The 27,988-nt window shown below is 40.7% G+C and overlaps 2 protein-coding genes across 2 annotated transcripts; one reads left to right on the top strand and one right to left on the bottom strand.

Moving 5' to 3' along the window:
* The first annotated feature begins 501 nt into the window (after nt 1-501).
* On the top strand, nt 502-27,936 carry rb1 (retinoblastoma 1). The gene is made up of 27 exons (XM_054755860.1): nt 502-758; nt 2,077-2,197; nt 3,218-3,321; nt 4,175-4,309; nt 4,404-4,442; nt 4,527-4,576; nt 4,772-4,882; nt 6,722-6,867; nt 6,952-7,029; nt 7,726-7,835; nt 7,925-8,005; nt 8,861-8,948; nt 10,189-10,305; nt 10,383-10,439; nt 10,858-10,889; nt 11,024-11,100; nt 11,209-11,432; nt 18,126-18,241; nt 20,870-21,036; nt 22,069-22,214; nt 22,319-22,423; nt 22,530-22,643; nt 24,361-24,509; nt 24,582-24,612; nt 24,703-24,845; nt 26,634-26,680; nt 26,773-27,936. The coding sequence occupies exons 1-27, from the start codon at nt 646-648 to the stop codon at nt 26,826-26,828; spliced, it is 2,757 nt and encodes a 918-aa protein (XP_054611835.1). The 5' UTR covers nt 502-645; the 3' UTR covers nt 26,829-27,936.
* LOC129169446 (lysophosphatidic acid receptor 6-like) lies at nt 15,433-17,265 on the bottom strand. Its single transcript, XM_054755861.1, has one exon. The coding sequence runs from the start codon at nt 16,954-16,956 to the stop codon at nt 15,814-15,816; it is 1,143 nt and encodes a 380-aa protein (XP_054611836.1). The 5' UTR covers nt 16,957-17,265; the 3' UTR covers nt 15,433-15,813.
* Nucleotides 27,937-27,988: the final 52 nt, after the last annotated feature.

Raw genomic sequence — 27,988 nt, 5'->3', positions numbered from 1 at the left:
CCACTGACCTTTACATGAAGTGGAACCTAACCTGTTATATAAACTCAACACTCTCAAACAGGACAAGACAACTAGAGGAACTAGAGGAAAACGAATGTAATCCTAAGAAACATCTAATTAATATGGATTCACTATTTTCTGGCTCTGAATCTTCAATTCTTTCATCTGTTTGAATGGCGGTAAGACTACAAATAAGCGGATATTGCGTACATCCTTTCCCGCGTTTTTGTCTCCCGAGCTTGGGGTTGCTCGTTTCCAATACTTTGGCATGCCGATGCTTGTTAAAGGTACTGCTAAACGTACAGTCACAGTGGCTAATGCTAGTATCGACAACACAGTGGCTACGATGATATTAAAATTACAACAAACACATTATAGACCGATAAAGGTTGTCTTCATCCAGTAGATTGTGAAGGACATACAATTGTAGCGAACTCGACGGCGTCGCCACTCCAGCGGGCACCACAGTAACACAAAACTAACACTCACTAAACCCCGGTTTCAGGAAGTCGTCCAGGTTTTGTGTTCGACCAAACACACAAGCCGTGGAGTGGGATTTAAATTTAGTAAACAATATCTGCATTTTCGAAAAACAACATTCAACAAGAATTACTGCATCTGCGTGTTTATTAGTCGGATGCAAGGATGCCACCTAAAAGGCGTAGTGCCGGGACCAGCCAAAACAAGCAGACGAAGAACACAGCTGAAAAAAGTTCATCTTCGGACATCAAACAGAGCACAGAGTTATCTGTTAAAATGTAAGACATCCTAATATTATTGAAGTAAACATTTGTCAGCATTTCTAACACAACGAATATCATAAAAAAGAAATGTATACGTTGGGTTAATACGGATGTTTTCTCTTTCAAGCTGGCGTTGGCGATGGGCGGCTTTAGCTAGCTGTACTGTAGTCTTATAACTATAGGCCCACGTCGGCATACATAGTAAACATACACTTATGTCACATACACTTTATGCCATAACATTACGGACAAAACCAATTGAGTTTTGAGTGACACCATCAGAGATATATTAATTGAACAATGTAGCATATGACAATAAAACTCTTGAATCTTGAATCTTATACTATGATGCAGTCGTATACAACTGCACACAATGGACATAGTAATAAGTAATACTGTCGTAGTAATAGTAGTAAATCTGTAGTACATAAGCTATCAAATCTGCTCTTGCAGAGATTAATTTCAGAGAAAGGGATTGTAATGTAATTAGTAGTTTAGAAGTAATATAGCACTTGAATGTATGTATAATAAAGATATTGGTGTAGTTGTGTAACTGTACGTAACGAGGACAAAGTAACTACTAATAACACAATGCTGTATGACAGTATCTCAACAGTGAGTACTGTACACCGCTCTCATTTCTGAAGCCATTTTTATTACACTATATCTTCTCAAGAGATAAATACTAGCGGAACGAAATTGAAATGATACTTTAGAATAGTCAGTGTACAGCTTGTGTAACAGTATAGATTTACTGTCGAAAGACTCAACACACAGCCATTATTGTCTAAATAGCTGACAACACAATTGAGTAGAAAGATCATTGTCTTTCCAACAGTCATGCCTGGTGGTGGTAAAGTCATGGTCTGGGGCTACATGAGTGCTACCTCCACTGGGGAGCTGCGGTTCATTCAGAGCAACAGAAACTCCAACGTGTACTGTAATATTCTGATGTCATGATGAACCCCTCCCTTGGGAAACTGCGCTGCAGGGCAGTTTTCCAACTTGATAAGGAGCCCAAACATGCCTCCAAGACGAGGACTCTAAGGCAGTGCTAGATATACAATATTGATGCTTTGTCCTCAATTTGGACTTGTTTCCTGTGACCTGTACTCACTTTTGTTGCCAGTTGTTTAGACAGTAATTGCTCTGTATTGACTTATTTTCAGAGGACTACACTGAAAAGACAGAATAAAACTTGATTAAATGTGGGGTGTGTAGTCAGTTTCAGGGCTATTGTGCAACTTTAAACAACACTGAAAGTCATTGAAAACCTCCGCAGTGTATATGTGATGTGTGGTAAATGTTTCCACTGTTGTGCTTCTGTCTCCAGGCACAGAGACAAGGACGCTGACTATGTTTCTCTGTGCAAGAGCCTTCACGTGTCCGACACGGTGTGTGACCGCGCCTGGAAGATGTACAAAACTGTTCAGGAATCCCTGGATGAACCTTCGGTATGTATTCATGTACTTTTCCTTCAAGCAGAGACCATTTATCCACCTCTTTGTCGACTTACTAGTATGTGAGTTTAAACAGGTCAAGTGGAATGACACAAGTGTTTTAAGTCTGTGCTTGACACTCTTGGTAAGGCTTAGTTATTTCAACTAGTGACACTCATGGAAGTGTTGCAATTTATTGTCCAGCTTTGTGGTAACTGCTCAGTCAACAGCAATTTCAAAGGGCTAGTTCAGATATTTTGACATGAAGTTGTATGACATCCCCATCGGCAGTGTAGTCCAATAACAGTGACTTACCTCCCACTTGATCTCCTAAGTGCAGTTCTAGTCGTATTTTGGTGATGAAGAACATACAGTAGTTCCACTTAGTTGCTGAGGACAATCAAGTAAAGAGTTTGGCTTCTCCAAACAATGTGCGTTCAAAAGAGTAATATATTTGCATTACAAAAATGCCTTCCAAAAAAATCAGACCTCACAAAACACCTGCCGTATCCCTGCTCACTGTCACCTGTGCATTCATGTGTATGGGATGAACACACTCACGGTAATACCGCTCTTCTTCCGCAACGGAGTGCCGCAGCCATCTTCTTTCTGTATGTGTAGTCCATAGCGGAAGAAGATGCGAGTGTCCTCATCACATACACATGAATGCACAGGCGACAGTGTGCAGAGATACGGCGGGAGACGTATAAAACTGTTTTGTGAGGTCTGATTTTTTTTGAGAAGGCATTTTTGTAATGCAAATGTATTACTCTTTTGAACGCATATTGTAATGAGAAGCCAAACTCTTTACTTAATTGTCCCCAGCAACTAAGTGGAACTACGTTCTTCTACACCAAAATCCGACCAGAACTGGATTTAGGAGACCAAGTGGGAGCTAAATCGCTGTTGCTGGACTACACTGCTGATGGGGATGTCATACAACTTCATGTGAGAAAATCTGAACTATACCTTTAATAGTCTTTTTCTGTGCTTAAAAGTTTGAAAGTGTGTTGTTTTTTTCACGTTCAACTGTAGGAAAATCAGAAAAGGCTTTGGGGGGCTTGTCTCTTTGTGGTTGTGACCGATATGGATGTTGCCTCTTTCACCATAACTCAGGTCCTAAAAGCAGTCAGTATGAAGTAAGTACTTGTCACACATGATCATGTCTCATAATGTTTCACATTTCTGCAGTGTTTCCCATACATTAATTTATTTGTTGTGTCCCACCACAAATAAATTTGGACCTCCACAAATAGATTTGGCGCTACCTGTTCACCCGCGCTCATAAACACATTATAATTGGACTATCTGTGTAACTCCGCTTGCTAACACACCTCATACACGCCTGGTCTGCCAGAGAATGAGAAGATGCAGCAGGAGATTAATTTATTCAGCAATGGCGCCCTAAAGCCGGTTAGCTTCTGCTTCGTCTTCTATTGTTTATGGGCGGTCAGCAAGCAGCTCACACAGTTAGCCAGTTTGCGAGCGACCATTGACCACAACAGGAAACGGCACAAAGGAGATTGATTGACAGTAGTCTACAGCCAATCAAGACGCAGAACGCAATGGGTGGGTTCTCCTTTAGCCAATAAGGACTGTTGTGGCTCTAAGTTTAGCCGGCTATTGTCTACTGTGGGTTCCTAATATGCTTGTACAGGCACAACACATACTGAGACAAGGTGGAGCTGCACCTCTTCAACTCTCACGAGTATACAACACCCTCTACTGGTAGTAGTAGTAAATACAATAACAGACACACAACAGAGCACTGATAGATCGCTCTAATACACCACAAGGACGCAGAACACAATGCGCGTTCAAACGCTGTTAAAAAAAAAACCATGCAAAATTGCACTTTAAAAAATCTGCGAAACGGTGAATCCACGATAGATGATCCGGGATGTAGCGAGGAAACACTGTATGCATTAAGATGGCAAATGTAATTTTTCAACTGCTTTTTGTGTGGCCTCCTTACATAAACTGCCGGATCAGTGTAAAGCAGTTTGTGGTTCTGGTTCGGAAGTTGGACGTCAACTTGGACACAATAAGCACCAAGGTGAATTCAGCACTGACGCGCTTGGAGAACAAATACGATGTGTCGCTGGCTCTCTACCAGAGGTTTGAGAAGTGAGTACTAGTGAAAACACACATACTCATAACGCTAAAGATGCCTATTATAGAGGCTACCCTGTCATCGGTACTAATATGTGTTTTGTTTCAGAACCTGCAAAAGAATTTTTGTTTTGGCACCTGAAGGAAAGTGAGTTGAAGAAGTCACCGTCTGTCATTCAACTTCCAGTATCATGTTAAGGCTTTTGTGATTGTTCGCTGTCTGCTTTTCCAGGGAGAGGGAGATCATGCGAAGCTGCTGGACGATGTTTCTGTTGGCCAAAGGTCAGTTCCGTTTTCATGAATACTAATCACTATCATTTCAAGCTGTCAACACGCTCGATGGAATCATTTCCATATTGCTTTATGTTTCTTCTTTCCGTCTTCCTTTCTTCTCCGTGGCAATGTCTGGATTGGAATGTTTTAGTCCTGATACTTTCTGTGGGCTCCAATGCAGCTTTGATGCTGTTTCTCCTGCAGGAAGAGCATTGCAGATGAAGGATGACCTGGTCATATCGTTCCAGTTGCTGTTGTGCACACTAGAGTTATTCATCAAGCGAGGCCCGCCTGATCTGCTGCAGCCTCTTTATCGTAAGACACTAGCCTCATAGTTTTTTCTTTTCATTTATTCTCTCATATGCAGCCTTTTGATAAGATGCATCTGTGAATGAGCTATGTTTTGGTGATGCTTTCCCTTTTCCCATTTATCAACCTGTACTAATTTTAATTTAATTTAATTTAGGTGAGAATCCAGACAAGGTTCATGACTTTAAAACAGTCTATTTTTGTCAGATTTTATTTGCAATTTTCTATGCTGTATTGGCTGTACTCTCAAAGTTTAATCTTAATTCTATTCAGATTGCATATGTGGCAAAGGCTTAGATTTATCATGCCACACTTAGGGATGGGGCCGATCTGATCCAGTATTGGTATCGCGTTCTGATACCAGTTAATTTACATATTGGAAATATCGGATTTAACCTGCAGAGATGAGCCATGTCTGTGCTTTAACATTGCCAGCTTGTTGCTTTCAGCAGACGTAGCTTGAAGAATATCAGCAAATGCAGCTGTCTCCACACATGCATGCCGCCGCCCTTGTTACTCGTGCTACCCACACACACACACACACACACACACACACACACGAGCTTCCCCCACGGCCACACAAGACATCCTAAACTCTGAACACTACACAAAACCTCTGGGTGGCTACAATATCATACTGAGTCAGTAGACAGGAATTTGTTACAGCCTCATAAAAAAGTCATCAATAATGATAATTTAGCGAATATTAGGAGTGTCCCGATTCCATATTGATATCGGATATCAGTCTGATATCAGCACTCCGATAGAAGCTGTCTAGTCCAGACTCTGCACCAGCGCTTCTTTTCTGCATGCAGAACCCACGTGATCACAACAACAATGTGTGTTAGCGTGTTTAGCAAGGAGTAGGAGTCATGTCAGCTGTGCAAAACTTGCCCTGCACAAGTTTGCCGTGGTGGTACAGAAGTTTAATACCGCCAATCTTATTGCACATTTGGAGAAGGATTTTTGCAACATTACGGCTTCCTGAAACATCCACCGCTGTCTGACACATTTGCGAAGTGTGAGAAACTCATACGGGATGGCAAAAAGTCATTGGCTATAACAGAAAAGAGCCAGCCCCGGTTGGTTTTGAGTCATGTCGGGTTTAAACGTTTCATTGAGCAATACATTATATTACATTATACCCATTGTTGATGAAACTATACACCACATGCATCAAGAAGTAAATGGGTCAGTTTTTCTCTAACCTACTGTCGCTGACTATTATTCTCTGAGTAATATCACTTGATCAAGCCTTTTCTAACATCCCATGCTACTAAACAAGTCATAAAAGTATGTATTATCTGTGCTGATATCAATATCAGAAATGGATCAGAAGTGAAAAAGTTGTATTGGGATACCCTTAGTAGCGATGTTGAGAGTTACTGTATGTGCGATGTTAAGACTCAGGTTGATCCCTTGTGTGTAGACAGCTACGTTTGCTGATATTCTTCTAGCTACATTTGCTGATATTCTTTTGGCGTGGTGGCATATTGAAGCAAATAATTGTCTGGTATCGGATTGGAAGTGGAAAAAACATGGATGGGTGCTTCCGTAGTCACAGTTAATCTAGTGAAGTTGGCCCCCCAGCCCACTCAAAACTCCAGTCAAATAGTCTCATTTTTCAGTGCTACGTTTCTGCTGTTTCGTGCAGTTAAAATGAACGTTTGTGCTGCTTTTGTTTTTGAGTTATTCCAGTTTATTTTATAGGTCAACCAAAGTTCACCCGGCCCCCGACATGCTCAGGATGAAACCAAAATAGTCTCATTTTCTAGTGCTACGTTAGTGTAGTTTTGTGCATCTTATCTTATTATTGTTGTAACCTCTCAAATGTTTGTCTGTCAGAATCAGCCATCAGCAAGGTGCAGAGCCCTGTGACACGAACCTCTCGTCGTAACCACAACAACGCCAAAGCGCGACCTCCTGAGCCGGAGGTGGACGTGCGGCTTCTTGAAACCTTGTGCAAGGAGAACGAATGCAATGCCGATGAGGTCTCTTACTCTCAACAGCTAAACATTAATATTCCCTCCGTGTTTGACCTCACCTGTGCTTCATTCGTTTATTTGTATTTGCAGGTTAAAAATGTGTATCAGACCAGTTTTTCCGCCTTCCTGGACTCTCTGGATCTTCCCAAATCTTCAGGACTTCCTCAGGTACTGTATATTTTGCAAGCAGGACTGTTTAGCCTCAAGCGACTCCCACTGTTTACGTTAGCTCTCGCTTCCTGCCAGCTGCTTAGTTCTACGACATGCCGGCGCATGAGAGCTGTTTGTTGTCCTCGTCGCTTGGACGCTGTCAGCAAAATGTTTTTTCGAGCTCTTAGTTCACCTATACAGACAGGACACCACTGTTTGCTGACAGTGACACACTCCTCTGCAGGACCCTGAGCAAAATAATTTTTACTAGAACACCCCCACTAAGAGAAAACTGCTGTGCGATACTTATATAAGCAGACAATATAACCTGTAATGCCTTACAGGAGGTGAAGGGCCTTGCTGGTTAAAAATAATTAAAATCCAAACATTTACAATTATTGTTATTATAATAGAAATAGAAGTATTTATGTATACATATTATACTTTTTGTGATATATTATTATTATTATATTATTATATTTTTCTACACATTTTAACAGTAAAGCCATGAGATAAAACTACTTTACATAAACATCAAAATTCTGCAACACAAATAAATTGCACGCAGCATACGGTTCAATCGTGTAACTGCATGACACTAATATGAATGTCACCATGCAGCAAATTTTCTGTTACTGATATGTGATCACGTATGATTGGAACATATTTACTTTACAGAGAAAAATTAACCCATAGCTTCAATTCTTGCCGCAGGTCAATAGCCTCAACCAACAGTATGATGAGCACTACCTCAAAAGTCGAGACATTGACGGACGGCTCTTTTTGGACAATGATGAGACGATGTTTGAGCCTAAAGTGGAAACGTAAGGTTTTTGTGGTCAAAAACTGCCTTCTGGTGTCACCTAATAGATGAAGGGAAAAATAATGAAAAACTATCTTCACGGACTTCCAGGGTGCAAATGGAGAGAACGCCAAAGAAGAACCTGCTGGATGAAGATGGCGTGGCCAGCCCTCCTCCTCAGACTCCAATCAGGTAGGTGGCTTTAGCTCTAATTACCGTAATCGGCAGGTTGAAAGGATCTCTCTCACTTGGGGAGAAGACGTTTCCCCCCGTCTTTTCCAGACTTTTTTCCCCAAGGAAAAAGTAGTACATTTGCGTCAATACTGTAGGTATTATTAGGGTATATTAGGGCTATTTTCAGTATATATATATATTTATATATATATATATATTTCCAGTATATAAATATCAAACCGTTTAACTTGAATAGCAATGTAATGAAGTTTCGTTCCACAACAGTACACCTTCACAAAAATCTTTTTTTTTTTTTTTTTAATCTCCTGAGAGAGGGCTTGGGCTTCGGCTCGGGCAGTGAAGGCAGGCTGTTATGCACACTTAGAGAGGCTCCATGGGAATGGTGCCTGGAGGCCAGCCAAAGAGACGACGTTTTCAGCCTGGAGCACACCCAACAAGGCTCCAGGGGAGGCGGGGAAGTCTAACGGGGAACTGGGCTTCATGCAGCCTGGGAATGGTGCGTGGAGCCTGACCACAACGGCAGGGTGTTCCACTTGGCGCACGGCCACAGAGGCTCCAGGGGAGTTGGGAAAGTGCATTGGGGAACTGGGCCTCCAGCAGCCTGGAAACAGTGCCTGGAGCCCAGCCAGAATGGCGGCTATTTCTTCCAGTCGGTGGACTGGGCATTGAAACTAGGAATCGAAATTAAATTATTAAATGTTTGTCCAGGTTCCCAACTCTATGCCCACACCTAAAGATAGTACTGTGACATGCAAGGGTAGTATAATTCAATATTGAAATGAAACATAGTTAGTCATGTGTCAGAATGGGATGTTTTTATTGTTTCTGAGTTTGTTTGTTTTCTGTCATCAGAGCTGCTATGACCTCCATTCAGCAGTTGAGGGGTGACCTCACGTCTCGTGGTGACCAACCATCTACCAACTTGGCCACCTATTTCAAGGTGCATCTTGTGTTTGCAAGAAGTGAAATGTCTGTTGTACAGTACATGCCTGTTCCGGACTGACCAGCGAATAGCGAAAATCCATGAGCAATTAAGACCCCCGTAAAAATTTATATTTTTGACACACCGCTCGCTCCCCCCTCCCTCCAAACCCTTCTGCCATTGTTCACTCACAACACAGTCCAGGTTTAAGCCATAAATACGTCACACACTCACAATATTAAACACGTTTGAAGTTAGAAAATAGCTAATGAACTAATGAATGATAATGTAAGATGATGGATGAACAGATGGATTTATTTTATATATATTTATATTTATATTTATATTTATATTTATATTTATATTTATATTTATATTTTCTTTCACAGTCGCATACCCCTTCAGACATCTGACAGGAAGTCATTTACCCCCAACTCTTGCACGCTTTAAAAAAACAAACATAGAAAATACACATCTGTCTGTGCAGCCTCTGAGTCTCAATCTGCGTCACACATGGTGTGTTCAAGGACCACTGAACAAAGTGACTGCAACGCCCAAAGGAGACACGTTATTTGTGAAAGCATAAATTTACATACGCATGCAAATTGGGGTCTATCTATGATAGTCACTGCATCCAGTCAACAAACAAATGACAGGCTTGTACAGCCCAGAAAACACGCTAATTGGTCACAGCACCACGTAAGAAGACAGCTCTCATTAAGCACACAAAATAAATGATCTGGAAAAATCTTCAAGATTAAACACTTTTAATGCACAACGTCATTATCATCTTACTTATTTGTTCATCTAATGCACACACAACAATGAACAACTTCATGCTGTCACCTTTCTTCTCCATTGTACTACAGGCTGTGGCTGTTCACATGAGGCGTTCGAACGCATTACGGAAATCTCAGTGTAAATCTCAGCGCTGATGTACTGTAGTCAAGCTGTTTTTAACTTTTATTCACATATTCCCTACGGTGATCCCCACTTTTTGGAACCTTGGCCGTAGAAAGTTATATATGTTTCACTTATGCTTTGCAGCATTTTACCTGTATCATCACGTATTTCTAAATTATTACAGACTTGAATATGGTTTCTGCTGAAAAAATGGCTTATTTTTGGAGGGAAAAAAATTGTTTGACCAAAAATGTGCATATTTGTGGGGTCGCAAATGCCAAATTGTGAATGTGCGGGGATCCACTGTATTGGTAAGTCATCTGTCTCATTTCTCCCCTTTTTTTGCTGTGGTTAGAACTGCACCGTGGACCCAACTCAGGATGTGCTGAAGCGTTTGGAGACATTGGGACAGACATTCAGTCACAGATTTGCTAAGGCAGTCGGTCCGCGCTGCATTACCCTCGGCAAACAGGTAGAAATTAACAGTCATCTAGACTGCAACACAACTGGTACTATGTACTGTGATTAAAGTCGATTTTATTTTTTTAGAGATTTACCCTTGGTGTCAAACTCTACTACAAAGTCATGGAAGCGATGCTAAAATCGGTATTGATTCACATTTAAGAAATCTTAATTATGTAAATCAGTGGTCACCAACCTTTTTGAGCCCAAGAGCCCTGGTCTCGGACGTGAACCTGCGCAAGATCTACCCCCCACCCCACCTCACTCCACCTTTTGGTTGACTGGGCTCTCGGCTGGAGCTTGCGGTTTGCTGCCTGGAGGTCGGCGAGGTGTATGGCCGTGTTCAGTTGTCAGAATGCGTGCCTGTTGGTCACTCTCCGGGAGGAGAGGGCACTGATGTAATAATACATCCTAATAGTCTCAAGATCGACCCTCAAAGTACCAAAGATAGATCAGTAGCTCGCAATCGACAGGTTGGTGACCCCTGATGTACATAGTAGAATTGTAATATTGGAATTTTGAGGTGTTGACTGACCTTGATGCTACCGTGTTTTCTTTCTAGGAAGAGAAACGACTGTCTGTGCAAAATTTCAGGTACAAACATTTATAAACCTAGCGGTTCAGGTATTCTTTCCTACTTGAGTTAAACTTTGGAAGTTACGGGCTTCCTCTTGTTGTGATATCTGGTGAAGCATTCTTGACCGTAAATCACATGTTTTTCATTCCAGTAAACTCCTCAACGACTCCACATTCCACACCTCGCTCTTGGCCTGTGCTCTGGAGGTTGTCATGGCAACATATGGAGGTGTGTGTGTGTTTTTTTTTAATTGATAGAACTTAAACTTTTAACAACTTTACCATCTATTGATCCATTAAATCTGAAGCTTGCACACTTTATTGGTTCACAACTTAGAGAGCAGTTTTAAGACAGGGGGATATAATCACGGATGCGGCGGTGACCTGGCTGAAACAGACCTGTGCTTCCCTTGGATTTTGGACGTTTTAAACCTCACTGCCTTCGACTTTTACAAAGTCATCGAGAGCTTCATCAAAGCTGACCCCACTCTTAGCAAAGACATTGTCAAACATCTGGAGACCTGCGAGAACCTCATCATGGAGCGCATCGCATGGAGGACGGTCAGTGAGCTTTAGCACATTCTGTACATTCAGACACAACATGAACACGTATTGTGTGAGCAAGCGGAATGATAAACGGACAAAGCAGAGCAAGAAGATTCCCACCACCCAGTAGATGAGGGTGAGAGTGTGCCGGTAACGCTAGCTGCAGGTGCATTGTCTTGGCTGTCAGAGAGCACTCAGCATGCAGCAGTAGCTGTAGAGGAGTATGAGCGAGGGTAGCATGAATGAGGCCATCGCTAGACCCGGGGCTGTTAATATGACTGTGAGACAGGGTCAAGCAGGCAAGGATGATGATGACAGGCTGCTGCAGAAAGCAGAAGAGGCAAACTCACACTGAGCCCCACCACCAAACACCAGATCGCCTCACTTAAGAGCTGCGCAAAAAGCATCCTGCGGTGCGCTGATGCTATAGGGTGCACTACCGCTAAGTAGCGATCCCATAGCGATGCACACTAGGAAGAAAGTGCTCTCATACAGGCAGATGTATTTGAGGGTGAAAGTGAACTAGCAGTATGGCGCCCAGGGCTCCGGCCATCTCCCGTCTTGGAGGACAGAGCCTGGGGCTTTTGGTGCTGGTAGTAGATTCTCAGCAGAAGAGAGGCTCATCAGGTAGGTGGCCGTGCCAGTTCTGGTGCAGCAAGATCCGCACAGTCTACCCAGAGCCAGGCTGTTAGTGGCCAAGCCTATCAGGAAGATGATGCTGTGGGTGACTTGGTAGAAGGTGAAGCAGTAGGTGGTGTCCACAGTGCAGCGCGAAAGAGATGTGCTTTGATTGACAGGCACTGTCGGTAGAGTCATATTCCTCACCTCCGTGACTCCAAAGGTTGTCACGCCCCAGTTGCTGTAAATCCTCACAAAGCTGGAGGAAATTAGGTTGTTTTATGTGAACATAAAATGTGAGAAGAAACATGTTCATTATCTTCTATTGGAGCAATGAAACCTGTGGCAGGTAAAAACTTAATGAATTCAAATAGTCCACTGTTTTTATTGAGAGTAAATTTGCAGAAGGTGACAAACCCAGAAGATACAGCTGGCTGAATGTTTGACGGTCAACAATACTTGTGTTTTAACTTCCTTTTCTCATAAAAGAGGTTGTAGTTGGAAAAAGTGACTTCAGTCTGTCTGTAACTAAATTAGTGCACAAAAGTTGCTTCCCATTTTTAAAAATAGTTATTCTTTAGGTAATTTACAAAAAACATTAAAGCATTTTCAAAATGGTCAACAAAAACGGAAAAGTACTATTTCTGCTTTATAAACACTAATTTCATTGAATGTTAGCATTTTTTACATTAAAGGCTTTGTAGACATAACCGCAAATGTAACAAATCGCTTTTGACTCATGACATCAACTGATTCCTTTCATTATCCGTGCTTTATTTAAAATGAAATTTATTTCCAACCTGAAAGGTCATAAAATCATGAATGCAGTCATTTTTCCTGGCCTTCCATAAAACATTTCTCATGATGAAGAAGACAAAATGTACTTGTAAAACTAGGTTCAGAAGGTGTGAAGAGTAATAGCTGTGTGGATACCACACCAGAATGTCATCAAAATGCACTAGATAATTTTCACACTAGATAATTATCCGCTTAGCTGGTGAACAGTAGCACATGAGCCTGTTAGGATGCTGCAGCAGAACACATCACTGCTGAAAGGAAGGCTTCATGCCTCCACTCACTCCCTCTTGTCTCCTTTCCACATCATAAATCTTTGTTCTCACCGCTATGGGTCCCGTCAGGGATGTGGGTCCCCGTGGAACAAACCCCCCATCACTTTAAGCCCTAACAAAAATATGATTACAGTAGATGCCTGTTTTTCACGGGGTTTACATTCCAGCATCTAAAATACGTGAGTGATTGAGATCCCCATAAAAATGGCTATTTTTTCCACACACAACTCATTCCCCCTCCCACTTGAAACCCTGCTGCTAGCCTGACATTGACATTTTCCTCCAATTTCCCATCAACATGTGCAATAAGAGTGATAGTTGTAATTATTAGGTTACATTCAGCTCCAGAAGGCCTCACACACCTATAAAACACATTTTAAAGTATCAAATACTTGGTAATAAGTACTCACCACTAATGAATGGTTATGTAAGAAGATCCATGAACAGATGGAATTGGAGTCATGGTGTAGAAATTTTGCATTTCACAAGGAACTACGGTGCGTTGAAGGACTGTCAGACAAGTGCAAAATCTCAATGCTTGGTGAAAAAATTGTATCAGTAAGGCATAAAGACTTAAACGTAAAAATTGTGGGCTTTTTCTAAAAGTGTTACATCTATGCTGTATATTTCACCTGTAGTATCACATATTTTTTATTATTACTGACTAAGGGCAAATCAGAAGTGTTTTCTGAGGAAAAAAACTGCCTATTTTTGGAGAAAATAAATAAATGTTTTACAAAATATATACATTCAACCAAAAATCTGCACATTTGCAGGGTTATGAATGCTGAATTGCCAATGTTTCCTATTTAACCTTTATCAGAGCCAGAAGCTGTAAAAATGATTATGTATTATCTGGTTTTCAGACCTTTGTCAGAGCTCGACTGAGGCATTAGTGGGCTTTACTCACTGGAGCTCTGGAGTAGGATTAATGCCCCTTTTATATCCCGTAGTTGTTAATGTGCAAATACATTTTAGTAGTCACGGTCACACCTGATACACATATTGCAGTTGATCTCTGTACTTGGTTGCAACACTGTGTGTATGACATGCAATATGGTGAGGAATCCGGTAAATTTCTCGAGGCATGCTGCTGCTCGCATGCTGACGTTTTACAGGCGGTGATGCATTTGCCAGTGTCAGAGCAGACCCTCAGGGTGAGCCGCCTGACAGGAATGTTAGAGCACACTCTCAGTCTTAATGCGCACAGCTTTTGCAAGAAACGACAAATATTTCACATGCATTCAAGCCACACCATGTCCCACTTAGACAGTTTTTTTTTTACTATTATCAGCTCCTTAGATAATATAATTTGAGTGGTTTCTCAGGTTTGAATCTTGTCGGATTTGTATTTTTTTGGTTTTTAAGAATGGATTCTTTCTGTTTTACTTTCGTATATGACACATTTGTTGAACCTGCTGACTAAAAACTTAACCTAACAAGGGAGTCAATTTAAAGTCGGGGTGCAATTTTTTGTGCAATCACCGTCACGTCATAAAAACATGTAAAAAGATAACTGTGCAATGTTACGTTCATGAAAAATAGTGGCAAATAAAACCTAGCACTCAGTGAAATGTATGTAATAACAATCATGATGATTGGACACCACATGATTTTTAGATTTGGCCTATAGTCTAGCTTCTTCACAGCTGGTGTGTTTTAGAAGAAAATTAACACGCTTGATGGCAGCAGACACTTCGGGTAACGATTGTTATTCGATTTCCAAAGTTCCTGTACTTCACCAATATTGTCTGTGTAGCAGAAATTGTGTGCGTATTTTGCAGCACATCGATAATGACGAACTGCAAATCATTTTTATGCAATTACAGTTCATATCAGAGCCACTAAAGCCATGATATTCTTTCTGTTTTTTTTGTTGTCCTTTTTACCCCCCAACATCCAAGATAAAATTGTCAGTCAAGAAAAGACCAAACGGTATCCAAAATTAATTTTATAATATCTGTGCCTCAATAATGTAACAGGTACAATCATGGTATTTCCATTTCACCACGACTATGAATTTCAAAATATACTTCCTTATAAAAATCTCTGCAGGTTTGGAGAATTTTGTCTTATGTAACATATAAAAGTAGGTATGCTGGCTTCATCACATATTTGAATGACTTGTTTCCTTAGGACCATTGGCAGTATTATTCAAATATTGCCTAGTACTTTGGTTCTGTTAATCATAGACCGCACCTGAAAGCTATTGTGTCATTGTGCGTTAGTGGTGTTGGCCAGTCATACTACATACAGTTGTGATGTTGGCAATTGTATGACTCAGTCTTGAAGGCCAATAATTTGGCTGCACAGCAATGACTGCCGTATTTGGAACATCACACAGTTCTTTTATTTGCTTTCAGAATAAACCTATCGGAGGGTGTACCACTCAATAAAGTGCCTGATAGCCTCTAGAGAGGGCATAAGCACATAGGAACTACTGAGTACATTGAAACGGCTTCAATACTGGTTTCAGAACAACAACAGAATGACTGAAAAGGTGAAAAGGTGTTTCATGTGCCAACACTGATACTTGTTTAGAAGCGTCCACATTCATTTGTACAAGTCAGTCGAAAATGAGTTCAGTTTAGTCACCATGACATGCGTATTGATGCTCATTTTTATTAGGGTCAGTGTCTTAAGTCCCAGTCATCAGTGTCCATTCTGACATCACGTATCATGTCCCCAACAATCTTCAATTTCTTCTGTCAGATACTTGATTTGTCACTAGATTGTAAAGTATTTGTGTCTGTGAACTTGGTTGTCAGAGACCTCAGGGCCAGACTTTTTGGTGTAGAACTTGGGCTGTTTTGTGCACTGTCCCCCTGTAATCTGTCCAGAAGCTTAACACCGTTGTGCCACACCTTGGACTTGCGTTTGATGGAGCTCTGAATGGTCTCTGAAGTGAAGTAGTAAATCACTGGATCAAAGCAGCAGTTGGTCACGGCTATGCACAGTGAAATGGGGTAGATGGTTCTCACCACGTGTTCCGCGTTACATCCTTTGAGAACATTCGAGCGGACCAGAGAGTAGAACATGAGATTGACGTTGTAGGGAATGAAACAGAAGCAGAAGATGAGCAGATGCACAAAGATCATCCTCAGAATTTTAGCTTTGTTGATGCTTCCACCGCGGCTGATGGTCTGGGGTTTCTTCAAAGTCTGTAAAACCATCACGGAGCAGAAGACATTCAGCATCAGCGGGATAACAAAGCCAACCGTCTCGATAAACACCACCACTTTAGAGAGCTCAGACTTCCACTGGTTTTTGGAGTAGTTTTCAAAGCAGTAGTTTGAAGAGGCGTTGACATTTTTGGGTGAAGTGGTGTCCAGAAGGAAGCCTGTTGGTATACTTCCAGAGAGAACCAGCACCCACACCGTGAGACAGGCCAGCTTGGCGTTCCGCTTAGTCCTAATGGTCTGGGATCGGAATGGGTGCACAATGGCCAGAAAGCGGTCAACGCTGATGCAAGTGAGGAAGAGTATGCTGCCGTACATGTTGGTGTAGAAGAGCGCCACGGAAGTCTTACAGAGCACACTTCCGAACATCCATTCCCGTTTAATGAAGTAGACTATCCGAAAAGGCAGGCTGAGGACAAAGAGAGAGTCTGAAACAACCAGGTTCACCATGTATGTCGTGGTCTCATTCCTCGTCTTCAGGGTGCACCCAAAAATGTAGACGGCCACCATGTTGAAGAAGAATCCAACCACAAACACCAGGCTGAAAACAGTGCTGTAAAGAGGGTATTTGAAGTCATCACTCTTGTTGCACTTCATAAAAGTGTGAGTGGCACCCAACATTTGGAGGGAACTGTTATACATGTTTAGATCAAGTCGAGAATTCTGGAACATGCACAGAATGGAGCACTTTTAAGTCATCTCCAGGCAGGAAACCTGTTTATGCAATAGTCTGCAACAGGCCACTTGTTTGCATTTCAGTTGGGAGAGAAGAATATGCTGAAGAAAAGTCACTCGCCCACTCAACTCCTTTGTCGTATCCAAACGTTGCAGTCCGTTTGTCAATGCTGTCCTGCACGGTGTTTAATCCTCAGTGGTGTGAAGCTCCTGCTTGAGTTTGCTAAAAGTTTCTTCTCAGCCTTACAGAGACGAAGAGATATTTTTCTGTCTGCCGTGTGTCCCGTCAGCGAGCCTGCGGGGGCGTGATTATCTTTACAAGCTACTGGCTTGTCAGACGATCCAACCACAAAAGAACTGAAACAGGGAGGAGCTTCTGCAAGGGCCAAAGTCCTCCCATTGCTACCTTGTTTTTGCACGCATCTTACATTTGAATATTTATGTACGTAGGGATTTCTTATTCCACAATGTTTGAATAGCCTTTTTCTATTGGCTGTTGTATTTGAATTTGTAGATCAGCCACATAATTAAGTGTCCCTGGCATCAGATTCTCAAGCTTGCTAACATATTTGTACAGGGGATAGGTCATCTTTACAGTAACGATTCCCTTTTGTCAAATAGGAAGTGAAAGCTTCGGTTCACGTGTCACTGAATATTGTAAGAGCTGTCAAGTACAAGGCAGACTGGTGGCGTCAACAGGGTGTGGCCAGTACACTTAAGAAGTACACACTAGTTGCAGGTCTATACCTGCAGCCGTCATGATCTGTGGAAACCACATCCATTTCTCAACAAGGGCTCACCTTCTGTTCGCCTCCAGCTGTGCACATGCTGATATGTTCCATGAAATAGTGAAGTGTGTGACTATTCGTTGGTTGTTTTTTATTACTTGCTGCATTATTTTCTTTGATAAGATTATCTTGTGCTATAATCTTTCAGCATAGCTGCAAGGAAATACACTCACACTCACAGAGCTCTTATCTACCACATTGTTGTGATAATGTGTCAGTGCTTGCCCTAGCAGAATCCACTGTTTTATTACGTTCTTATCCCTGCCTTTTTTTCCCCTGTCTGCCTCAAAATGAACTTCCTTCTCTTCTGTATGTGTAATTAACTGATTCTCAGTTATTATTTTTTATTTATTTTCAATGTTTTCTTTGCCTCCTCAGAACTCTCCTCTCTTTGAGCTGTTGAAGCAGGAGCATGAAGGCGGCGCCATGGAACAAGCGGAGACGGCCGCTAGTTTCAACCAACTGCTACAGCACAACCACACTGCCGCTGACCTGTGAGTTCACCTGCCTGCTGCCATCTTAGTCGCTGTGTATTGCAAACTGACTGACCATGAATTACAATCAGTAACGTGAGGCAGAGCTTCACTTGTCATGATGGAAAGGAACCCCCCCCCCAAATAATAACATACAATAAATATTCATATTTGTCCATTTAACTGTATTATAGATGTATTTTCTGTATGATTCCAATTATTTTTAACATTTTCTTTTGTAAAAAAAATAGCTGAATTTGCCCATTTCCTTATCAAATACAGGGCAGGAACCTAAGATGCTATGATAATGGTGCCTGCAAATTTGTTTGTCAGCACATCGCCAATAATATAATGTTGCAGAAACATTTATTATACACCGTGACTTTCTACAGCCTGTGTAATGTCTTTAACGTAAGTGTGGCATTATGCTTGCTAATCGGACAATAAAATACATAGAAATGTCAGATGGGAGGCACTTGCAGTACTGATGCATCCTGAAGGGGTCAGATGTGGGTGAGCTGGAAGTGCTTGTCATTTGCACAGAGGAAAAGGCGGCTTTTTTTGTTTTTACTCTATTGAAATACGCAAACGGCAGTGCTGGCTAGAGCTAGACGGCAAAGAAGTAGGAATATACACCCAAACTCACCAGGAGGTGATCAAACTTTTACAACAAAGTATCAGAAGGAGGGTACATGTACTTCATATACAGGTAAAAGGTAAGAACACATGTTTTTCAGTTAATAAAAAATAAATAAATGTAACTAACAAGTATCTCAAAACATTTTTTTAACCAAAGTGAATTGTTTTTTTTGTTTTTTTTTAAGTCAAAAGGAGTCAGTGCTTCACACCACACATCACTGATTCGAATGAAATACCATAGTTTAGTCATAGCTTGTCACTTTGATTGCACACCGGGGTGTTGCAATGTTTAGACAACATTTTGTCTGTTGCCATGGAGAAGTGGAAGTAGAGAGACCTCAGTTGTGATTGTTCTTCCGTTAGAAAGGAATAGACCAGTGGTTCCCAGCCTTTTTGGACCCACGGACCAGCTTAATTTCCCGGGGGGGGGGGGGGGGGTCTCTAGTACAGTATAAAGGTCTAATTTATCTTATTTATTATGTATTATCTAAAACTAAGATAGTAACAACATCAAATTAAAAGCCCGAAATGAATACAGACCCACCATCCACCAGTACGAGCATGGTGTTTATTTTTCAGAGAGAAGATTATACATCGCTGTTTGATGAGCAGGCAGTGTGCTAGCATGAATTAACTTGAGGTTGTGAACCGAACAAATATGCACATTAGCACTCAATAACATCATCAAACCTTATCTTTATGCATTTCCTCGTAGTATCAGCATTTAGGACCAAATATGAGGCGAAAGAAAAACAGGAAAAATACAATAGTCTCTGTGTAGCGTGGGAGAAAGTTTGCACACACACAATGTTGCGTTCAAGGACCGGCAAACAAAATGGGACGGGTCGCCGCTCGCAACAAATAACATAAACATGCAAAAACTGGGGAATTTTTGACTGTATAGAATGTATTTTGAATAAAATAATGGCCGGGCCACATAGTGGCCAAGTGGTTAGCATGTTGTTCACACAGTCTGGAAGATCTGGGTTCGACTCTCCGTTGAGCATCGCTGTGTGGAGTTTGCATGTTCTCCGGGTACTCCGGTTTTCTCCCACATGTCCAAAAAGTGAGGTCCATAGGTATGAATGTGAGTGTTATTGGTTGTTTGTCTATATGTGCCCTGCGATTGGCGACTAGTCCAGGGTGTACCCCGCCTCTCGCCCAAGTTCAGCTGGGATAGGCTCCAGCATACCTCCACGACCCTAATGACGATTAAGCGGCATAGAAAATCAATGAATGAATAATGGACCATATTTCCAAAATGAATGTGAATTTATATACAATTTTATGTAATTATTTTCTAATTAATTTTTACAATTTTATGTAGTTATTTGCTAATTAATTTTTGTAAGTGTATTTTTTTTAAATAATTGCACCTGGAAGTTTCCTGCCACCCAGTTCGGCCTCGCGACCCCTGGAATAGATGACAATATCCTTTTGGTGTTATTGCAAAACAGCAGTATGCAATGAGAGCAGCTCTATAAAGATTGCCGAAAAATGGCAAAGATGATAAAAGTAAAAATAATGCGTAATTAAGAAGTATGCAATAATCAGGTAAGTTAAAGGGACTCTATGCAGCAGGCCAATTTTTATGCAATTTAATTTGTGGTAGACATATAGACACACTAAGTGAGTGTGTCTATGTGTGAGTGTGTCTATGTGTGAGTGTGTGAGTGTGAGTGTGTATAGACATTTTTTGTACAATCTGTTGTTTGAAATCACCATTGGTAACATATGCTAGCCAGTGGTGGTGTTCTTACATTTTTTTGGTTTCAAAAAATGTAATTTGGAGAGTTATTGACAGCCCCACGCATACAGAAAGTGTGTCAACACAATTTACGAATTACATTGAATTTAAAAGCATCCACCCCCAAGAACACACTTTTGCAAGGTCACTTGATGTCTCAACACTGGCTAAATTTTGACAAATGTTCCCCCCATCCATCAATTTTGTTTATCATGTCTACGTTAATGTTAAATCTGCCCTGTTTTCTCCATTTGTCGTGTTAGGTATCTCTCCCCTGTTCGCCCAGGCCTTGGCATCTTGCCTCCTGACTCCCCTGCCAATCCTGGGTCTCAGGCTGCCCCTCCACCACCCAACCAGTCTGCCCCTCAGCCTGCTGGCCAGAACACTCAGCACCCGAGGTCCAACTCTCTCAGCCTCTTCTATAAGAAATGTAAGCTTTAGCACTAAAGGTTATCTCTTATGGGGCACCTTTCTACATGTTATCAGTAATGTAGAAGAACCACAACAATCATTTCATGTCTTTCAACCACAGAATTTGATATTATACTGCGTCCATTATACTGAGCATGCATACACCCAAAATACACACATGCACAACCAGACATGCATTCAGGGGGAGACATCAGCGTGACGGTGTTGAACATGAGTTTTGTGTTTTGGTGCCTTGCATAAGGGCACCTCAGCGGTGCTATGTAGCAAACTGGCACCTTTCTAGCTAACATAAGTTACACCTATTGTCATTGGCACAAACAAGTTTCTCTATACAATGAAATTCTTTCTTTGCCCTCCACAATGAATACCAAACACACAAATAACATATGAAATAATATAAAAGGGAAAAACAAGGTAAATATACAATAAGAGAAGACAGTACAGTGGAGCCGTGCACATTCACGATTCGCAGATTTTTGGTCCTGCAATTATTTTTCTCAGAAAATAGGCTGTTTTTCCCCCAGAAAAAGCATCTCATTCACCATAAGTCGGTAATAATTTCTAAATATGTGATAATACAGGTAAAACATACAACATACATGTGCCAGCCCACAATTTTTACCTGTTATATGTCTTACATAGATATTTCACTGATAATGTTTTTTTTTGCCAAGCATTGAGATGTCGCACTTTCTTTGGTGGTCGTTGACTGCACCGTAGTTATGTGAGGCAAAGCAGATGTGAAACTTAGGTATAACTTTCTTCGATACTGCAACAATAAAAAAAAAAAAACATCTGTTCTTGGATCATCTTACATTATCATTCATTAGTGGTGAGTACCTAAACATACGTGCATGAGGCATAGGATTTTAACCTGGATTGTGTTGCGAATGAACAATGGCAGGAGGGTTTGGAGGTGGGGGAGTGGAGGTGTGTTTGGAGTGTCAAAAATACCACTTTCTGCTCAGTCCTACTAGACTGAGGTATTCCTCTTTTTTGTATCTCACGTGTGGTTCCCCCCACTCCGCAGTGTATCGCCTAGCCTACATCAGACTGAAGATGCTCTGCTCCTATCTCCTGTCGTCTCATCCGGAGCTGGAGCCCATCATCTGGACGCTCTTCCAGCACACTCTGCAGCAAGAGTACGAGCTGATGAGAGACCGTCACCTCGACCAGGTAGCCTCAAATCTCCACTTGTATCGTTTCATATTCTCACTCAGCACATCATCTCTCTCTTCTCCCGTTCTCATGACGTCTGTCTTCCACTTTCCTCCTTTTAGTTGATGATGTCAGCCATGTATGCCATCTGTAAAGTGAAGAGCGTCGATCTGCGCTTTAAGACCATTGTGTCGTCATACAAGAACATGCCCAACACCAGCCAGGAGGTGACGTCAGCTGTCAACAATCTCCATCACTTACAGTAATCATCCCACAACGCTTCTTAGTGAATCTTGACATGTTTGTATGTGTATCTGTGTGTGGGTTACACAGACCTTCAAGCATGTGCTGATCACCGAGGGCCACTATGACTCCATCATTGTATTCTACAACCAGGTGTTCATGCAGAGGCTGAAAACAAACATCCTGCAGTATGCGTCCCAAAGGGTGAGACACTCTCAAACACACACACTCTGAAAAGTTCTGTCAAGTTTGCATCCTCCGCTGAACCAAACGGTCCTCCATAGTGTCTCTTTTGCTCAGCACACTCAAAAACATTATCAAAACATTATCTCGGGTTTTGTCCAATATTGCACATAGCCAGCTAGTCCGTTTGCCCTTTACTGTGTTATTTTATGAAATCCAGTGCCCCAACAAAGCACGCTACATGTTGCTGACTCACTGTTCGTGCAGTTTTAATCTGACTGCTAAATAACCTGGCCATGGGCCAAAGTTGCGAGTGACGGCAATTTGATAAAGGAGCTGAGAAACATGATTTTGATCTCGCCAAGATGTTACGCAAGTCGGCATCAACAGTAACTTCCATCCATTTCTCATTTAGAATTATTTTGCATTGTTTTCTGCATGTAAAACTATAATTATTTTCTATAAAACATATTTTTTGTTCATATTTTTGAGTGTCTAACAACAACAACAACAACAACAACAAAACTGTGGGACCACTCTATCTGGAATCATGGACAAAAATAGGATTATTCCAATAGAATAAGAAAACTACACTTGCTTAATTCAAGCATCTATTTCTGGTTCATCTTGTTTAATGTTGAATCTTTTTGAAGTGGATTCGCTATTGATGCTTTTCCATTGTCACGGGTGCAATTTTGTTGTACTGTACACCAAGTCCCCAACTAACGAACACAACTGGTTCCAGACGACCGTTTTTTTTTTTTGTTTTTTTTTTGTCATGTTTTGTCGTTCTTAAGTCGAAACAAAATTAATATTACCAATGATATAGGTACTACATGTACGTGTATACATATACAGTATATGTGTATGTATGTAAATATGAGTTTGGATGCAGGAGTAATATTAAACGAGGATAATTAATGTAAAAAACAATAATAAAAATGATATAATAAGAGGTAGTGTTCTGTGGGTGGTGTAGAATTAAGCAGGCCTATTAACTCTTCATAAACTTTAATCACACGCTCTGTCCAGGTTGTATCATAAAACTAAAACCTAGCTTTATATTGACTGGAAGCTCTGCAGCTGTTGGTCCCATTAGCAGTGTCACAGTGCCCTCTACTGGTCAAGCATGTACAGTAGCAGTTAAAAGTTTGTGCTGATTGAGCAGCCTAAGCACTACAAGGCAAAATAAAATAAAATATAAACCAGTCGGCTTGTGTTCGTATCGGCGAGTGTTCGCTAGTCGGGTGTTCGTAAGTTGGGGACCTAGTGTATTTCGAATAATACAATGGCAATAAAGACTTTCTGATTTGATTTGATAAGCAGGTACCACAAGGTACTGTTTCTACTGTAGTACCTGGTCAGACGAGGTTCCAAGCGTCCAAAGCTTCCTCATTGGGTGAACAGATTTGTCATTGCAGCATCTTCATAGCATTTGAGGATACAGAGCAGGAAAAGACAATAATAAACACACTTGCTGACGTTAGCTTCACCCTTTGCTGCCTCCTCTCGAGTAAAATTAAGAAGTAAAATACAGGAGACCCTAACCACCTCAAACCAATGCATGTAGATATGAGCAAAAAAAATAAGTTGTATTCCAAATTTAGTATTTTAGTATTCCAAACTGTACCATAACAAACAGAATTCTGCTGCTAGGTAAAAAAAAAGGCTTTCCATACAGCAAATCTTTAAAGTAGAGGGTCGGGTCTGTAATACTAACTTGTTTGTTTTGTTCCAGCCGCCTACCCTCTCTCCAATCCCACAAATCCCGCGCAGCCCTTATAAATTCCCCAGTTCTCCTCTGCGCGTGCCTGGAAGCAACAACGTGTACATTTCGCCCATGAAAAGCCCGCGCATGTCACCCGGCATCATGACTCCACGCAGCAGGTCAGCGTTCACAGTGCAACAATGTTGTCTGTCAGCTTCCCTCAAGTGATAACTAACTTTGTCTCTCTACAGGATGCTGGTGTCCATTGGGGAATCTTTTGGGGTGTGTGTGTGTTTCCTCTTGAGCACATTTCAGCTTCTTCTTGATAAACAATTACAAAGTCATTTTTTGATGTGTTGTTATCACGTGTAGCAGTCCAATCGCTTCCAGAAGATCAACCAGATGGTCAACAGTGGCGAGCGCCCCTTTAAGAGAACTTTGGATATGGGAGGCACTCCCAAGCCCCTGAAGAGGTTGCGATTTGATGTTGATGGGCAGGATGAAGCTGATGGAAGGTGGGTTGAAAACATTTTACGTTTATACATAATTAAAGAAAATTGTGTTATTGGGTTTTAGGAAGTGTGGCAGTGTAGTTTAAGGAGATGCCGTCTCCCTCAAAGGTCACCTGTTTTGCAAAGTTGATTTTTAAAATGATGTAGCTAGGGTTGGGTATCGGTATCGTTTACATAATATCCGATACCGGTGCCAAGTCGGTACTTTTGAAACGGTGCTGGTGCTTAAATGGTGCCCGAATCGGCACTTTAAAAAAAACATACACATTTTGTCCAAAACAATGCCTTTTTTATTTTTAGGGAGTTTTACGACATGCAAATTGAACAGAATATTAATTTAAATAGATAGATAGATAGGTAGATAGGTAGATCTATTTAAATATTAATTTAAATATTCATTGAAATAGATCTATCTATCTATTTAATACTTCAATTTATATAAATAAAATGATAACTAAGTCATAAATTCACCAATATGAAATAAAATCCACAAGAAATTGTCAATACGGAACACACAGAATGTTTTCAGAATTCCGCTGTTTGTGAATGTACCTCGCTCGCCGTGACTGTGATTGGTGGATAATGAAGAGTGTTGTTTGAGGCAGCAACAGTGAAATGTGTGTGCGGTGTTGGAATTGAGCACTGCTTCAGACTCTGTGAGCGCCTACATTACATCCAAGACACTACTTCCTTAAAATATCACCTTCAAGGACTTGTTACAGGTTGCTGAGTCTGCATTAATTCAGCACTGAAATTATATGGTTTTGAAATATTTGAAAACCCACACATACAATTTTTTTCAGTATTCCTACATTTTGAAGCTTCATTATCCAATAACTTAGTTTTTTTCTCTTTTAATTTCTGCCATCCACCTTTTTCTTGGTGTTTTCTGCTCACCATTTCCAAAACACTCATGTCTTCTTTGTTGGCTTTTTGACAGAATGTAGGCCTATGTTTGATTGACAAATGATCGTTATAGCGCCATCTGCTGGTAGGCCTAAGTGTTAGACTGTTAGACAGTGCCGGTCAACGGAAAAAAAAAAAAAGACCAATTATCGGCCGTAGACTGGACGGCCGTTCTGGACTTTTCCAGAACTCACAGATTACCAGTCCGTCCCTGGTTGCAGCTGCAACAGTAGCCCGTGTTTTTTTTATCATTATAGTGTTATTATAGTGACCAGTGTACAATACTACATTCACAATTTGTCTTTTTAATGACTTCTATTTGTATTTTTCTTCATTTTGTCATTTGCATGCTTGAAAATGTTTAATTTAGGCAAAATAAATATATATAAATGTACTTAAATTTGCATTTTTTTTTTCACTAATAAGCCATTTTCAACCACAAAACAGCATGATTTATTCATGAATCTAATTTTGAAAACTCTGGATCAAGTGAAACCGCAAATTTCGAACTGCTATGTGGCAAGGGACGGCTGTGTATTATAAAAGCTGGAAAAAGTACACAATAGTACTTCTTAGAAGCACACTCTTTTGTACAAACACAGCTCATCAGCGTTCAAGCTATAGACACACCAAACGATGTGTTCCAGGTCTGACTTACTAAAAGCAATTTTAAAGTCTAAAGTCCAGCATGGAGGCAAGATTTTGGACGGCATACTTCCAATACACGACTGTGGGAGCTCCTGAGATATATATAAAATTGTTGAAAAATACTATAATAGAGAGCTAAGAGATGTAATTCATTTCACCCTTGAATAACTGAGTATTGAAATAGTTTAGTGATCTTCTTTATGATGGTTGATGATTTGTGTGCTTTAATTAAAATAGCAAATCTGGCAGAGATTCAACACTGATGAAGAGGCTCACTGAGATGAGTAAGTAGACACTTCACTTCATTTTCTTTTACGAGCATCATTTCACAGTGAATATTTCATTCACCGCTCTTGTACCGCTCTTTTCTACACAGACTCCACCTGCAGTCGCATGAAGGAGGATGCAGAATCCCGAAAGGAGAAGCAATAAAAGCTACTGAATGAACCCTGCACTGTTTGTCACAATGTGAACTCTTGTTTTTTTTTTGTGAAACTTGAGTTTCTCTGTACATTTAGTGTGTGATTTTAGTTTGTATTTAACTTTTATTTTCTAAGGAATAATATGTGAATAATAGGTTTGGAGGGTTTTAACCTAATTGTGATTGGTTGTGAGATTAGGTGCCTTTTGTTTTGTTTTTTTTAAAAGAGTGTTTGGCTTAATAGCAGCTTTACTGCGACACAATGCTGACTTTGTATGTTTTTTTCATGTTTCAATGACAATATGACATTTGCAGTGTTAAATCATGATTTCTTTGCTTCAAATCTGGAGGTGGTTCATCTATATCAGCATTTTTTAAATTATTATTTTAATTTGCAGAGCTAGTTTACTCATCTTGATTGTATTCTGCAGTTCTAACTTTTGTTTAAAGTAAAACAAAAAAAAAAATTGTTGTGTTCAGTGACAAGTTTTTTGGTTTATATCTTTTTAAGTCTTTTGAAACCAGAAAAATAATTGACAGGGATGAATATGCCATATAGAGCAAATAAATATGCCAACCTCCCTCATGAAAATCTTATTATAGTAAAAAAATGTTCCTAGAAATTTCAATTATCCGTGTTTAAATTAACCTTTACTTTTATTAAGGTAGTTCCTTTTTAAAATAATGATTTTGACTTCTTTGTACCAGTTTTTGCTGTTCACTCCTTGTGACTTTTACTTGTCTTTGCACTTGATTGTTGTCTTCAAGCACATCAGGAAGTTCTTGTTCTTTATTACATTTTCTGTAGAACCTCTGAGGGCCTGAAGATTGTATTGTACCACCATAAGAAATGTGTAATTCCACTTTCACTAAAAAAACAATAAAACACACATAGCCTCTTGGTAAAAGTAACTGAAATTGGCATCTGTAAATGAATGTGACATTTGCCTTTGCACACATGCAGGAAGCATCACTCTGCTTTCAGTGTGTCTAGCGTGCGTGCAAAAAATACAGCCTCATTTCCCAGCCTGTCATCCTTGTTTTTCCCCAAGCTCCCCCTGGGAAATGAGTGCCGTCTGCACAGTAACAACCATTTAATTGATAGCAAGTCACTGTTTTCAAAGAAGGAGAGCACAGTTCGAGCAGAAACAGTATGGGTTGGGGGGTGTTA

This window comes from Dunckerocampus dactyliophorus, chromosome 16 (genome assembly GCF_027744805.1).
Source record: "Dunckerocampus dactyliophorus isolate RoL2022-P2 chromosome 16, RoL_Ddac_1.1, whole genome shotgun sequence".
Taxonomy (NCBI): Eukaryota; Metazoa; Chordata; class Actinopteri; order Syngnathiformes; family Syngnathidae; genus Dunckerocampus; species Dunckerocampus dactyliophorus.
This window is presented reverse-complemented; position numbering and strand designations above follow the sequence as displayed.

Excerpts from the sequence above, each read along its gene's own strand:
- rb1 (XM_054755860.1), top strand. The coding sequence starts at position 646 with ATGCCACCTAAAAGGCGTAGTGCCGGGACCAGCCAAAACAAGCAGACG. Across the intron at positions 11,101-11,208 it reads TGTCATGGCAACATATGGAG|AGAGCAGTTTTAAGACAGGG; the intron begins GTGTGTGTGTGT and ends TTCACAACTTAG. Across the intron at positions 22,215-22,318 it reads GAGACCGTCACCTCGACCAG|TTGATGATGTCAGCCATGTA; the intron begins GTAGCCTCAAAT and ends TCCTCCTTTTAG.
- LOC129169446 (XM_054755861.1), bottom strand. The coding sequence starts at position 16,956 with ATGTTCCAGAATTCTCGACTTGATCTAAACATGTATAACAGTTCCCTC.